Source organism: Otolemur garnettii, unplaced genomic scaffold (genome assembly GCF_000181295.1).
Source record: "Otolemur garnettii isolate 467f Iridium unplaced genomic scaffold, OtoGar3 scaffold00166, whole genome shotgun sequence".
Lineage (NCBI taxonomy): Eukaryota > Metazoa > Chordata > Mammalia > Primates > Galagidae > Otolemur > Otolemur garnettii.
Window position 1 is genome coordinate 3,369,068 of NW_003852561.1, and position 13,912 is coordinate 3,382,979.

The 13,912-nt window shown below is 47.7% G+C and overlaps 2 protein-coding genes across 6 annotated transcripts in view; one reads left to right on the top strand and one right to left on the bottom strand.

The window, feature by feature from the left end:
- The first annotated feature begins 2,457 nt into the window (after positions 1 to 2,457).
- On the top strand, positions 2,458 to 8,907 carry TIMM22 (translocase of inner mitochondrial membrane 22). The gene is made up of 4 exons (XM_003800103.3): positions 2,458 to 2,780; positions 5,395 to 5,591; positions 6,350 to 6,422; positions 8,307 to 8,907. Exons 1-4 carry the CDS (start codon positions 2,543 to 2,545, stop codon positions 8,381 to 8,383), a joined length of 585 nt encoding a protein of 194 aa, XP_003800151.1. The 5' UTR covers positions 2,458 to 2,542; the 3' UTR covers positions 8,384 to 8,907.
- A 1,905-nt stretch (positions 8,908 to 10,812) lies between these two features.
- ABR (active BCR-related) overlaps positions 10,813 to 13,912 on the bottom strand; it is a 196,007-nt gene continuing 192,907 nt past the window's right edge. For 3 of the 5 annotated variants that reach the window (XM_012811585.2, XM_012811586.2, XM_012811587.2), the window contains one exon: positions 13,292 to 13,482. In XM_012811585.2, coding sequence (XP_012667039.2) covers positions 13,393 to 13,482 — 90 coding nt within the window. In that variant the 3' untranslated portion in view covers positions 13,292 to 13,392. Of the gene's footprint in view, positions 13,483 to 13,912 lie in introns of all 5 variants that reach the window. The other 2 variants (XM_023519258.1, XM_012811589.2) reach the window with 1 other exon arrangement.

Consider the following 13,912-nt stretch of genomic DNA (forward strand, 5'->3'; position numbering starts at 1 on the left):
GCTACTCAGTATCTACGTGACCATACTTCCTACTACTTATACGCCCACTGAAACTACTCACTGTTACCAGATTCAACTCAAATCCACATAAGACACACTGCACTTCTCAACTTGGACTTCCTCAGCCCATCTCCATCTGTGCTATTTCTTTCACTCCTGGGATCGAGTGACATACCAACAGCCAGACAGCACCTGAGAGAACTGCAGGCTGGCTGGGGTCTCAGGGACCCTCCCCCAGTTCAGCATACCACCCCTCTGTGCCACCACTGGGGTCCTTCAAGGGATGGGTCATCCACTCAGTCTTCTAACCTTTCCTACAACCCACGTTGTAACTCTCACTCATCCTTAACTGTTCCCCTGTTCCCTCTGACCCAGTGAGATGCTGTTCCAACCCCATATCCTTACTGCCAGAGCAGACAACCCGGGGTGGAAAGCTTATCTGTAACATGAGAGCTGCAGGACTCCCATTGATGCTGTGGTCAGATAAAATCCCTAGGCCTCTGGCACAGGTTCAGCCCAGAGAAACAGACATGGGAAACCACTTCTTACTTTCAGGATATACTTGAAGATGTTCAAGTTTTCCGTTAGGTGAAACCTATTCCATCTATGGAAGGAGATGCAAGGAGGAAGATAGCAGATCAGTATCTGTTCCCTCCCCATCCTTGGTCCGGCCAAGGAAGAAGTTCCAGAAAAGTCCCCCTCCCCCATGTACCTTTGCCAAAGAGAGTTTCTCTACCTTGTAACTTGGAACTTCCCTTTCCTTTTGGGTTTGGTTATTGCCCTCTCTGGTCCCACAGAATAGCTGTTTAGGCCATCCTTTGCTTCTCAAGGCTGCCTTACCTGGGACTAGCCTGGGGGGGCTTTTCTCAAATCTAATGTTGGCTCTTAAGATCTCAGCATGAATCAGAGTGGCAGGCCCTTGTTTACCTGAAGGACAGGGTGGTTGGCAGGGCGAGTGGAGTTGGAGATGCCTCTGAGAAATGTCTGATTCTTGTGCTTATGTGGAAGGTCCAAACTGGAGGTAAAGATTTAAAAGTTACTACTGGATTAGAGGTAGTGGATGGGGGTGTGACTGTGCAAGTAGAGTGAGCGGCCTGCGAACAAGAGCCTAGAGGATAAAGCCCTGAAAGGACCAACAAGACAGGGGCAGGCAGAGGTGCCTGCGAGGAAGTCTGAAAAGAGCAACTGGAGGGCTGTCACAACACTAGGAGACGGGACTCCACCAAAGCTGTGAAGAAACGTCAGAGAAGGAGGGAGGAAGTCAACAGTGTCAAATGCAGCTGACAAGTCTAGCAAAATGTGGTGTGAATTAGACTTGACACATTGGAAGTCAATGGAAACTTAGGAATAGCTCATTCAGGGGCCTGTGGGAGTAGAAGCAGGGTGAATAATGTGCCTTTAGGCGTGGCAGCATAGAGAGCTTTGGACTCCAAAGAAGCATCTCTGCCTGTGACGACCAGTACCCTCACCACCTTCCTTTTTTTTTTTGAGACCGAGTCTTACTTTGTCACCCTCAGTTGAGTGTTGTAACATCATAGCTCACAGGAACTTCAAACTCTTGGGTTTAAGCGATTTTCTTGCCTCAGCCTCCCAAGGAGCTGGGACTACAGGTGCCTGCCACAACGCTCGGCTATTTTTAGAGACAGGGTCTCGCTCTTGCTCAGGCTGGTCTCAAACCTGTGAGCTCAAGCAATCCACCCACTTAAGCCATCCAGAGTGCTAGGATTACCGGCGTGAGCCACCATGCCTGGCCTATATATTTGGCTTTTTATGGTAATACTAGTCTCACATCAGTAGTTTCATTGACAAGTGGCTGCTGGGGTGAGTTCTAGCCACAGTCACTTCCACTTCCCATACCCGTTCCTGCTATTTCTTACCCTTGGAGAACTTCATTCATTTGTTCACTCATTTGTGGCTCTTCTTTCTCTTCAAAGCCTTAATTATTGAGCAAAGCATTTATTGCATACACTTACCGCACGCTTTCACGTTTATCTTCTAAGCACTTTCCATCGTAGCTCATGCAATCTTCAAGGAAGGTAGGCCACAGCCCCTCACCACCTCGGTCCAGTTTCAGGCTGGAACGGCAGTGGTAATGCGTGCGCGCCCTCTGCCGACACCCTGGAGCATTGCAGCCTCGCGAGGGCATCACCTCTCTTCACCCACCCTCAAGCGGAGCTACAAAAACTCCAGATCAGGTCGAGGCACGCGAGCACGCGCAAGGCTTCCTGGGAAGTGTAGTTGGATGATCGGGTTAGAACTACAAATCCCGGTACACACCGCGCTGCAGTGGCGGTCTGACGAATCTGAATCTTGTTTGTGCCATGGGAAAAGCTATACAAACCTAATCCAGTTTTCACAAGACGCTTTTAGGACATGTACTAGCTCTCGCCGCCGGTGTGCACAGACCCACTTTTGCTTCCACAGCATACTCGCCATGGCGAATCTGCTGTTGAGGTACTCTGGCTCACCTCTCAGAGCACTAACGTGAAGCTTGACGAATCTGCTGCGGGAAGACGCGAGGGTTGCCTGGGCAGCTACCGTCATGGCGGCGGCCGCCCCCAATGCTGGGGCCTCAGCTCCGGAGGCGGCAGGTGCAGCCGAAGCCCCGCTGCAGTACAGCCTTCTTCTGCAACACCTGGTGGGTGACAAACGTCAGCCTCGGCTCCTGGATCCTGGGATTCTGGGCGGGATCCCGAGCCCTGCCAAGAGTGAAGAGCAGAAGATGATCGAGAAAGCGATGGAAAGCTGCGCTTTCAAGACTGCCCTGGCCTGCGTGGGAGGTGAGGCGAGGCGCGTGGGGCCCTCGGGAGGCTGAGGGCGTGGACGGCAGCGGGGTTCTCTGCCAGAAGACCACGCATCTGAGAGGCAAGGGAACCGCGACCTTACTACACCTCCGCCTCGATCAGTGCAGTGTCTCTCCTGTCTCTAAGGTCAGCTTTCGCAAGTGGAGATTGGATCAGACAATTGGTACTAAGGTTGGGGCCAAGAGGTTATAAAATGGTTGACTTCACTCATTCATTTACTTTAGTAATTATTCATTCAACGAGTCGTTACTAAGCATCTGTTAAGTGCCAGACTGTGAGAATACTGGGCGAAAGACAAGAGCCTTGTTCTCATAAAGCTAATATTTTACTATATAGAGAAGCATGTTGAGAAGGAACCCCGCAGAAGAGTGCGGCAGACATGGGGAACTGCAAATTCAAAGGTCCTTAAGGTAGCAACTGCCTTGAGGTTTGAAAAGCAGAAAGGCCAGTGTGATTAGAAGAGGCAAGCAAGTAGGGAATGAAGTCAGGACCCGGCTTTATTCTCCTCCCTTTCTCTCTCTCTCTCTTTTTTCTTTTTGTTTGCTTGATGGGAGGGGGGTTGTTTTTGTTCTGTTTGAGAGAGAGAGTCTCATTCTGTCACCCAGGCCGGAGTGCTGTAGTGGCACAATCACAGCTCACTGGAGCCTTGAACTTCTGGTCTCAAGTGACTCCCCAGCTTCAGCCTCCTGAGTAGCTGGGTCGCAGGAGTGCATGCCACCACACAGCTAATTCTTTTTCTTTTTTGCAAAGACTGGATTTTGCCACTTTGCTTAATGTAGTATCAGACTTCTGGCTCAAACAGTCCTCCCTCTGCCTCCCAAAGTGCTGGGATTACAGGCATGAGCCATGACCTCTGGACCATTTTTTTTTTTTAACCTTTTCTTAAGCCTTAGGACCATTTGAGAATGGACAGTGTTCTCCTGTGTGCAGGATAAAGGAGATGACCACATTTGTGGATGAGTTTAAATCTTATTGCGAATAAAAGAATTTTAAGTAATGAATATAGTGAGAGTGCAAATGAAAAAAAGTGAAGCATAGGAAAAAAAAGAAAGAGTAGGTTTTTGGCTGTGGAAGGCCACAGAAGAGGGGAGCCTGCAGCTGTAGCTTGAAGGATTGAGAACGTACACATAAACAAAGAAGAGAAGTGTCATTTTAAGTTAGGGTGGAGTGGGGGATTTGGGCTTTTTGCTTATAGGCATTAGGGCAGTAATGATTTTCTTTTTTATAGAAGAGTAACAATTGGTAATGAACATGATGAATCAAGGGAGTGGTAAAAGAATGAAAAATCCAAATCTGGCTTGGCACCTATAGCTCAACCGGCTAAGGTGCCAGCCACGTACACCTAAGGTGGCGGGTTCGAATCCCCAGCCCGGACCCGCCAAACAACAATGACGGCTACAACCAAAAAATAGCCGGGCGTTGTGGCGGGCGCCTGTAGTCCCAGCTACTTGGGAGGCGGAGGCAAGAGACTCGCTTGAGCCCAGGAGTTGGAGGTTGCTGTGAGCTGTAATGCCACGGCACTCTACCCAGGGGGACAGCTTGAGGCTCTGTCTCAAAAAAAAAAAAAAAAAAAAAGAATGAAAAATCTGTGAATGGGAAAGTCATATTGGAAGTTTGCTAGACTGAGGGAATGAACTGGGTCTTTGTTCATCATTGTACCTGACCCTAATAAATCACTTATGTTGAAATGAACTTATGTTGAAATGAACAGAGTCTTTGTAGTGCTTCAGGGTTAAAGTGATAAAGGCTATAGAGTAGGATGGTAATTGTGAACATAGTCAGGGATGGACATACTTGAAAAACTAAGGTGAAAGATTTCACCATCTTTCACAATGGACTAATTGTAGAGGGAACCAAAGAAACAGAAGTGCTCATAAGGTTTGGAGCTGGAGTGACTGGAAAGAGGAGCCATAAATAAGGAGAAAAGTCTTGAGGGGATGTACTATTATTTCATTGAACTCATATTGACCATGAGGTAATGAGAGGGCATTTATATGAAGGGTATAGCAGGCTTCAGGAAGGTCAGATGTAGGTAGCCATGTGGGATTTGCCATTTAATAGCTGTGTGACCTTGGGGAAAGTTATTGGACCTCTCTGAATCTTGGATTCTTCGTCTGTAGAAAGGAGAGGATAATAGCATCTACCTCACAGGATTATTGTAAAGAATAAATGAGGCAGTGACTATAAAGCACCAGAGTACAGTATCTGGTGCATGGTGCTTACTAAATGCCTGTTATGAATGTCACCATGACCAAGAGTGCAAAGTTCATGGCTAAACTTGAGAGTAGCTGGATTACATATGCGAGAGTATAGAAAGAGCAGAGGGTTAAAGCTGGAATCTTGAGAAATGTTGGGAAATGAAAGGAAGAAGAAATCTAAGAGGATACAGGCAAGATGCTGTTGAGAAGATGGACCCTGGATTGTGTCCTGTGGAAACCAGGCAAATGGAGAGTTGGCAAGGGAGTGACAAGGGAGGGATGTGCTCTGTACTGGTGGCCACCCAAAAGTATGATCCTTTTCAGCGTGATCCCACTGCAGTAATCCAGGAAATGAGTCAAAGAAATCTTCATATCTCTGTGTTTGCTTATAGGATTTGTCTTGGGAGGTGCATTTGGGGTGTTTACCGCTGGCATTGATACCAACGTAGGCTTTGACCCTAAGGACCCTTACCGAACACCGACTGCAAAAGAAGTTCTTAAAGACATGGGGCAGAGAGGAATGTCCTATGCCAAAAATTTTGCCATCGTGGGTGCCATGTTTTCTTGTACTGAGTGTTTGGTAGAATCTGTAAGTATATCTGCCTTCTGAGAAATCTTTGCCTGCTGCTGTCTCATGACTTTTAAAGGGAAGTGGTCTTAATGGTGTTAGAAAGCAGATTAGAAACATCAGATGTGTTCTAGATTGAACTTCCCTAAAACAGTCCCTAAAGTATACCTTGTCTTTATAATATGGAGTTATATTATTTCTTAACATTTTGTAGGCAAAGTTAATGATTTCATTTTTTTTGGTGGAGACAGAGTTTCACTTGGTCACGTTGAGTAGAGTGCTATGGCATCATAGCTCACAGCAACCTCAAATTCTTGGGTTCAAGCGATCCTCTTGCCTCAGCCTCTCAAGTGGCTGGGACTACAGGTGTCCACCACAATGCCCAGCTACTATTAGAGACATAGTCTCACTCTTGCTATAGCTGGCCTCGAACTCGTGAGCTCAAGCAGTCCACCCACCTTGGCCTCCCAGAGTGCTGGGATTATAGGTGTGAGCCACCTCACTGGCCAAAGTTAATGATTTTAAACATGAGACTTATTGGAGAGCCCTAGAAGAAATTTTGTTTACGTCTCACATCCTCTACTTGGTTTTGGCATTCTGATGCCACCTTCAGGAAGCATTTATGAACACATTTGAATTTTGGGAACTATAGTTTTGAAAGAGATTAGGTTTCCTTTGAGTAGGGACTAAATTAGCTAACTAGAAACCCTGTGTATTTTTCCTTAATCATCCTGTTTGGCTTGTTTCTTTGGCTCTAAATTGCACTTCTCCACCCACAGTACCGGGGAAAATCAGATTGGAAGAACAGTGTCATTAGTGGCTGCATCACTGGAGGAGCCATTGGTTTCAGAGGTTAGTAAACGTCTCTCAAATGGTTTCCCTTTGTGGCCTTGGACAATGTGCTAAAGTTGCCATTTCCAAACACAAGTGGTCCAGGGACACTTGATATTCTTCCCTCTGACAAATAAATCATGTTCATTTCTATGTTAACTCAGTTTTGGAAACTTGCTAGTATCTAGATCTGGTTTTCTTAACTTTGGTGCTGTTGACATTTTGGACCAGATTAATCTTTGTTGAATTGGGTCTGTATTATGTTCCCTAAGATGGTTAGGAGCATCCTTGCCTCTACCCACCAGACCTAATAGCACGCCTTCAGTTTGGACAACTGTCAGAGTCTCTGAAGTTGTCAGAATATCCCTGCATCATGTCCAAGTAAGAACCACTGCTCTAGATCTATCTTAGAAAAAAGAGCTGACCTGATATTGAATATGGGAAAATTCCCACAATGAGTAATCCCTGGAGTATGTTGGTATGCAGGGGTGCATGGAAGCATGGATAGGTCCATTCAGCCCTGGGTAGCCACATAGACTATGCATTTTTTGCTTTAGGGATTTTTAAAAATAATTCTAGACAGTTGTCAGTTTCAATTTTTGCATATAAATGGTAATGGTGGGTGGTGTCTGTGGCTCAGTGAGTAAGGTGCGGGCCCCATATACTGAGGGTGGCAGGTTTGAACCCAGCCCCGGCCAAACTGCAACAACAAAATAGCTGGGCGTTGTGGCAGGTGCCTGTAGTCCCAGCTACTCGGGAGGCTAAGGCAAGAGAATTTCCTAAGCCCAAGAGCTGGAGGTTGCTATGAGCTGTGACGCCATGGCACTCTACCAAGGGCGACAAGTAAGACTGTCTCTTTAAAAAAAATGGTAATGGTAATATCTTTCTGCAGTTGAGAATTCTTAGCTTTCTAGCCAAGTACAGGGCTCCCATAGCTCAGTGGTTAGGGTACTGGCCACATGCTCTGGGGCTGGTGGGTTCGAACCTGGCCCAGGCCTGCTAAACAAACAAAAAAAATAGCCGGGCGTTGTGGTGGGTGTCTGTAGTCCTAGCTACTCCGGAGGCTGAGGCAAGAGAATTGGTTGAGCCCAAGAGTTTGAGGTTGTTGTGAGCTGTGACGCCATGGCACTCTATCAAGGGTGACAAAGTTAGACTCTGTCTCAATTAAAGAAAAAGAAAGCCAAGTACAAATATTCTAGAAGTGTTAGATTATTAGATAAACAACAAAGAAAGAAATCAGTTCCTTGCCTCTTCTCCCTGTTGGCATGTCCATCACAAATGTGGGGTGTGGGACCTCAGTGACCTGACTTTCTAAGCAGCAGTAGTGTTTATTCCTGGGCACTGTCAGGCCCTGATTTACCCAGAGCAGAAAGCCTGTTTTCTCATTTTCTGAGATTTGCTGATTTGATTTGCTGCTTATGCTCATCAAATAGCCATTTCAAGTTTGTAAAGTAACTTCTCTTGGTCTTCCTATTACCCAGCTTTGTCAGGGCCTCCTTGAGAAACTCGGCTCTTTCCAGGACAGCTTTGATCACCTTCCCAGGAATTTATTCCATAAACAAATCAGGGTAAAAGGCCATATGCTTTCATTTGATTCCAAGGGCTGGTTCTCTTAACCAGTTTCCTGCCAATGTGGGGCTATTTCCATAAAACTAGAAATTTTAATTTTACATAGGAAAAGCAAGATAAATGTACAGATAAAGCACACTGAATTAAATCATATGCTTTTGCTTTGCTTCACTGAAGTCTTTCTTTTTTTTTCACTGAAGTCTTAGAGAGCTATGGTGGGCTGGGTATTTTTTTTTTCTTTTTATCTTCACATCTGTGGATGCGCAAACCTTTCATGAATGCAGCCTGACCCAGCAGCTGTCACCATAGGTAATATTACTTCTGTTTGCTTTACAGCTGGTTTAAAGGCTGGGGCCATTGGTTGTGGAGGTTTTGCTGCTTTCTCTGCTGCAATTGATTATTACCTGCGGTGAGAGTAATTGCCTGTGGGGAAGGATGACACCAGCGCGGGATCAGAGCTGTTCTCTGGAGGACAGTTTGTGCAGTGCTCCAAGGCCTTTGCTTAAGGGACTGAAGACATTGTTTTCCCTCACATAGTTGGTGATGTGAGGGAGCCGCCAGGCTGCTTTCTGCCTCCAGCCTTCAGAACAGCCACACTCTCCTGCTCCTGGACTCCAGCTAAGCCTGACAGGAGATGCGCCAAGTCAGACTCTCTCCTTAGAGCAGATCAGAGGACAATGTGTTGACGTGTAGGAATTAAGCTCCACAAAAGGTTCAGTTCTGACCACAGCAGGCCCTCTAGGTTGTTTGGTTGTGGGCCAAAGGCGACTGCATCTTAGTGTATACCCAGGAAGCTGTTCTACCTTGGAACTTCATGCAGTCATTCATCTCCAATACCAGGGAAGGGTAAGGTAAATTTATGCCACCCAACCAATTATGTCGTTTGTTTAGCATTCTGCCACCCTTGTTAAAAATACATATATATTATAGTTCAAAAGGTTGGTTTATTTTTAATTTTAAATTCCACAATTCCAGAAAGAGTGCCAGGTGGCTCAAAGATTGAACATCCAAAGGGAAAGAGAAAGCTTGGGTTTATAGAGGAATGTGTTATCCTCCCCAGGATCATTACATCGGCCAGGGCCTCTCCCCCAAGAAACCTAGCCTAGCCCCTTCCTAGGATTGACATTCTGGGTGGAAGCCCTATTGGCCTCTTCTGAAAAGCCCTCCTGTGGGCTGGCTGATAGGCATGGCTGCAGTGTGCTGAACCACACATTGGTTTCATGCTCTGACCACTGATCCAGAACCAGCTCTAGGACATAAGTGTGAAGAGTCGTGCTGTTGGCATCTTGTGACTTAATTGCAACAGCTTCTGGCTAAGATCAGATGTCGTAGAAGGGAATGTTCACACCACCCTGCTCTCCTGTGTTTTTCTAACACATTAATCTTTTCGACTTGACCTTACAGTCTTTTTCTGACAATACCAATTCAGCCTAATTGTGTGCTATAGGTAAAAAAAAAAAAAAGCTGTTCACAGTTGGGCTTCACCACAGGCACTGCTTTGGTGGAGAGATAAAGTTGATGAATGCAGGGTTTTGCTCTTGGGTGGAGGGCAGGCAGGTAGGCTTCATCGGGGCCATGTAATGCTGGCCACCTTTAGCTAGTGGTATTGGGTCTCCTTTTATCTACTGCACAGTAATTCCTCTGCCTTATCTTGCTTTTTTACTCATCTGCTCTGTCTTCTAGCCCACCCACTATTAATCAGAATTCAAAGACTCAGCTTAAATGGTCTGGCATCCCAAGTGTTAATTTGTATGTGAGTGATGATGTCAAACCCAGCTGGTAATACCTTCTTCTGGCTGTGTCAGCTGTTTCCTTGGAATAACTATGAGCCAGTGCACAGGGCTCCTGTCCCTCTATGGTGAATTCTATATAATGTCCCTCCCAGTTTCATAGCCATGAGGCTTTCTCACCAGTAGGCCAGTTGGAGCATTGACTAGAGCTCCAAGAACAAATTTAAGAGTGTTTCCTCTGCTGTTCCTAAATGCATCACACCTATCAGCATTCTGAAACAAGGGCAGCCAGATACTCCTACCTGGTACTGTCAAAATACTCCTCAGTTGCCTGGAATCGTCTGTCATCTAGCACATGGCACTGAACAGAAGAAATGCTGCCCTCACAACTGCCTTGGGAAAGATGAGCCCAGAGGCTGTCAGTAGCCATTAGTTCAATAAGCCAAGCATTGTCCACATTGACCATTCAATCAAGAGAGGAGATGAATAGTTTCCTGTTTTAGATGGCTAGGGAGCCAGCATGAGCTCATAAACCAAACAGCAATTTTCAGAGACATCTGTTCCTGATCTCCAGAATAAACTCAGTGTCCAATGGCTTAGGCTGGAAGGAAGCTACATTAACCCCCCCACTCCAGCTCTCTCAAAGGGAGGGTGGGCCCTCTGGGGGATCCAGCTTCTCCAACAAGCAGATTAGGCTAAAGGCTGCCCCAAGATGTGCCACTTCCAAGGAAAATGTAGAGAAGAGTTTACATAAAATAAGCAGCTTCCTCTTCATGCCATCTCTCCATAGCACACTGATGGCCAGGTTCCTAGGGGGACATCTGTACTTGGTGGAAGGAACTGGAGCAGCAAATACAGAAAGTGGGACCAGAAGCTCCCTCACTGGTTTTGCTAGCTTGACCTGAAGGCCTCTGCGAAGAGCAAGGACAGGGCGTGGGCTCATCTCCCTGGCACTCTACCCTTGTCCCATGGGCCAAAGGGGAGGCTCAAGGGGAATGAACTAGGTAAATAAATTCCTGGAAACTCCCATCTGGATGCAGCTGGAAGAGTTAAATATTTAGATTGGTGGTCTTCCCTGAACTACCAAGAACACAAACATCTACACCACAGGGTTGAGTTTTGTGCAAATGTTGGGGCTTTGCATTTTTTTATTAACATTTTCTTCTCACATGGTTTACATCAATTTATAATAATCTACATAAATTGAAACAGAACATAGACAAAAAAAATATATCCTTACCAACTTATTAAAGTCAAATATTAATGAAGGGTCCCATCCTACCTGTATCAGCCAAACCTGGCAGCCGTCAGCTGTTGCCCAGTGAGGACTGGCATAGCTGGGAGAGCTGTGGCCCATCCTGGGCTCCCTTGGCACAGCCCACCCTGCTGGGCAAATTGACTAGGCGTTCTGGGCTGCACAGTCCCTGTCTCAGATTCTACCAGGTGTTTCCTTGGTACCACTCAGTCCAGGTCTGGAACCTGACCCCCCCACAACTCTGGGGGTAAAATTTATAAATAAGAGCCTTTTTGCATTTCTCGGCCCTTCCAGCCTTGCTCCTGTTCTCACATTGCCTAAGCAAGCTTGTGGGCTGCAGGGCTCCCTGATGCTGAGAAGCAAACATTCCTCATTTAGGAGGTGGAAGGCACCCAGTTTGGGATGTAACTAGCTCTAATTGGGCCACTAATTCATCACTGTCAATTACTTTGGAAGCAAGCAAAAGCCTTCCATGCCACACACCAACACCAGACAGCAGACCTCAGGAGTGGCCAGATGCTGGATTTAAGTTGAAGTGGCATTATTTCCCCTTTACCTCCTTGTCCCAGGGAGCAGAGCACCTTGCTAAGCTGTTAACTGGCAGCTGGGTGGTTTGTTGTTCCTCTTAGCATTTCTTTCCTTCGATGTGCACAGTATACTGTTTTGCCAGAGACAACAGGTGCAAACAGGGTCAGAGAGGGCCCTGCCTCACTGAGCATGTGCTACAGTTTGGGGCAGGAGGCCCTTCTTCAAGACTCAGCCCTGAGTATGGCAGTGGGAGCTGTTCTCCCCAGTCCCGAGGGCCTAGAATCTGCTCTGCCACATGCAAGAGCCCAAGAGCTGTGCTGTAGCTGAAGTCCCTATCCCTGGGAATATCTGCCCTCATAGTCTGATTGCTACAGGTGGCAGTTGCTGCTCAGAGGGAAACTGCGCTTTGGAAATACTCCTTTCCAGTACTAAGCAGTGGGTCTTAAAGTTGGGACTTGAACCTGCTGATCCCCTACTCTGGAATACCGTGTCAACAAGGAGGGCCCTTGCAAACCTGGTCCTAAGAGATGCAGGTGCCAGTGATTCCTTGTCCTCCCCCAGCTTCTGGAGTTTCCCAGAATTTACTCAAAAACTACATCCAGAAGTCAGGGGCAAGATGGGGACAGCACCATGACAGCTGGCTACTGGACTGCCTTTCTTTCCCAGATCCTGGAGTACACGTGGCAGTGCGGCTGCCCCGTGGCAGTGCTTGGTTGTGGAGAATATGTGTAAAATCTAAGGCAAGAACACCACGAGGTACTGAGGTGCCAGGTGGCCTCCTGGGTGGAGCCTGCCTGTTTCTGAACACCTGCTTCAGCCATATTAGCTGCCCTCCAGGAAGCCTGGGCTCCACTAGAAAAGCCAGGACGACATGCTGTAAAAGTGTGCCCCCACGGCTCAGGACACCTGTGCTGCTTCCGTGCCTCTGACTGCTCTCCCCGTCTGTGTCCTCAGCAGCTTGACTCCCGCCTCCCCTCAGATTCTCTCCTCTCTGGCTGTCTTGATAGCAGGTCACCTGTGAGTCTTTACGCTCAAAGGAAATAGAACACCAAGGGAAAAGGAACTGAAAAGCAGTAGAAGAAACAGTCAAAGATGCCTCACTGATAGGCAGGAAACAGAGCAGATACACCCCCAGAAATGTAGATTCTCAAGTGGAAAATTCCAGAAATGAGCTCTCCAGCTCTGTGCTAAGCTGAGGATTAGTGTGAGTCTGTCTCTTTGTCCAACATTTGCACAGGCAGCAAGGCAAAGCAAATGTACTTCCACAGGTGGGGGCAAGGAGGGGACCAGGGCAGCAGGTGGCAGCAGCAGATGGGCTACCACTGCCACTGCCATTGCCACCAGGGACCTCTTCAGAGCTCTCGAGGTGATGGAGCAAAAACCGAAGCTGCACATGCATGCGGGCAGGCTGGGCAGGAGGAGGATGGAGGAGACTGAAGGGAGGCTGCCAGGAGACTGCAATCTGGGAGCAGGGCCAAGAGAGGGGAAGCTGGCAGCAGTTATACAGCGCAAAGTAAAAGCCTTTGGACTGGACTCAGGAGGAAAGAAAGTGATGGAGGAAATGAAAGAACAAAGCAGGCCATCTGTGTGCCCACACCAGGTCGGTCACTACCTTTTCTGCATGACAAATATACATAAAACAATTCCCAAACAGCACAGGGCATTAGACACAACGAGAGGTACAGAGGGCAGGAGCCCAGGGTGTGGCGGTGAGGCTGGGGGCTGGTCAGCTGGCTTTGTACAAGGTGGCACAAAAGATGCACATATTCCAGTTCTTGGGAGTCTGCTTCCCTTGGAGTCTGGAGTGCTGGGTCTGGGAGTTTTCTATTGCAGTCTTTCAAGTCTGTGTTAGGCCCCTGGCTGGAGAGGCTGGCTCTGGCCAACCCCCCACAGCTGCCCCCACCTTGGGCTACACGTCGGTGGAGAAATACAGTGTGTTCCGCTTCAGTTCTGCAAAGGAGATGGGGGGGTGCTGCAGGTAGTAGAGAAGGACCTGGACCTGTGGGGAGATAAAGGAGACCGAGGCTGACATCCTTGTCCTCCTGGCCCTCATCTACTCTGTGGAGAAGAAATGGTCCCTAGGCGGGGCAAGTATCTTTCCCCCTCAGACTCCCAAGGCTGACTCTGGTCATCTCCCCTTCCTTGGCAGGCCAGGTGTGTTTGGCCTTTTTGCAGCAATAGAGGGCGCTGCAGGGCAGAGGGCAGGAGAGCCTGGGGCCATTTGCCCCACCTAAGCCATAAGCTTTCCAACCTCATCTTGAGGGTGCCTTTGGCTAGGCAATTCTGCTTTTGACAGGCCCTTATCCTGTCCGGGTCTTGCCAGTATCCCTCCTCACCCTGGAAGCAACCTAAGAACTTCTGCACATGAGGACAAGACCCCCAGAATTTTCTTATACTGCTAAGCTCATTCTCTGAGACTGAGGTACTCC

What these genes read in the sequence shown, in the direction of transcription:
- TIMM22 (XM_003800103.3), top strand. Translation starts at nt 2,543, where the DNA reads ATGGCGGCGGCCGCCCCCAATGCTGGGGCCTCAGCTCCGGAGGCGGCA. An exon ending in TGCCCTGGCCTGCGTGGGAG is followed by an intron (nt 2,781 to 5,394) that starts GTGAGGCGAGGC and finishes GTTTGCTTATAG; the next exon opens with GATTTGTCTTGGGAGGTGCA. An exon ending in AGGAGCCATTGGTTTCAGAG is followed by an intron (nt 6,423 to 8,306) that starts GTTAGTAAACGT and finishes TTTGCTTTACAG; the next exon opens with CTGGTTTAAAGGCTGGGGCC.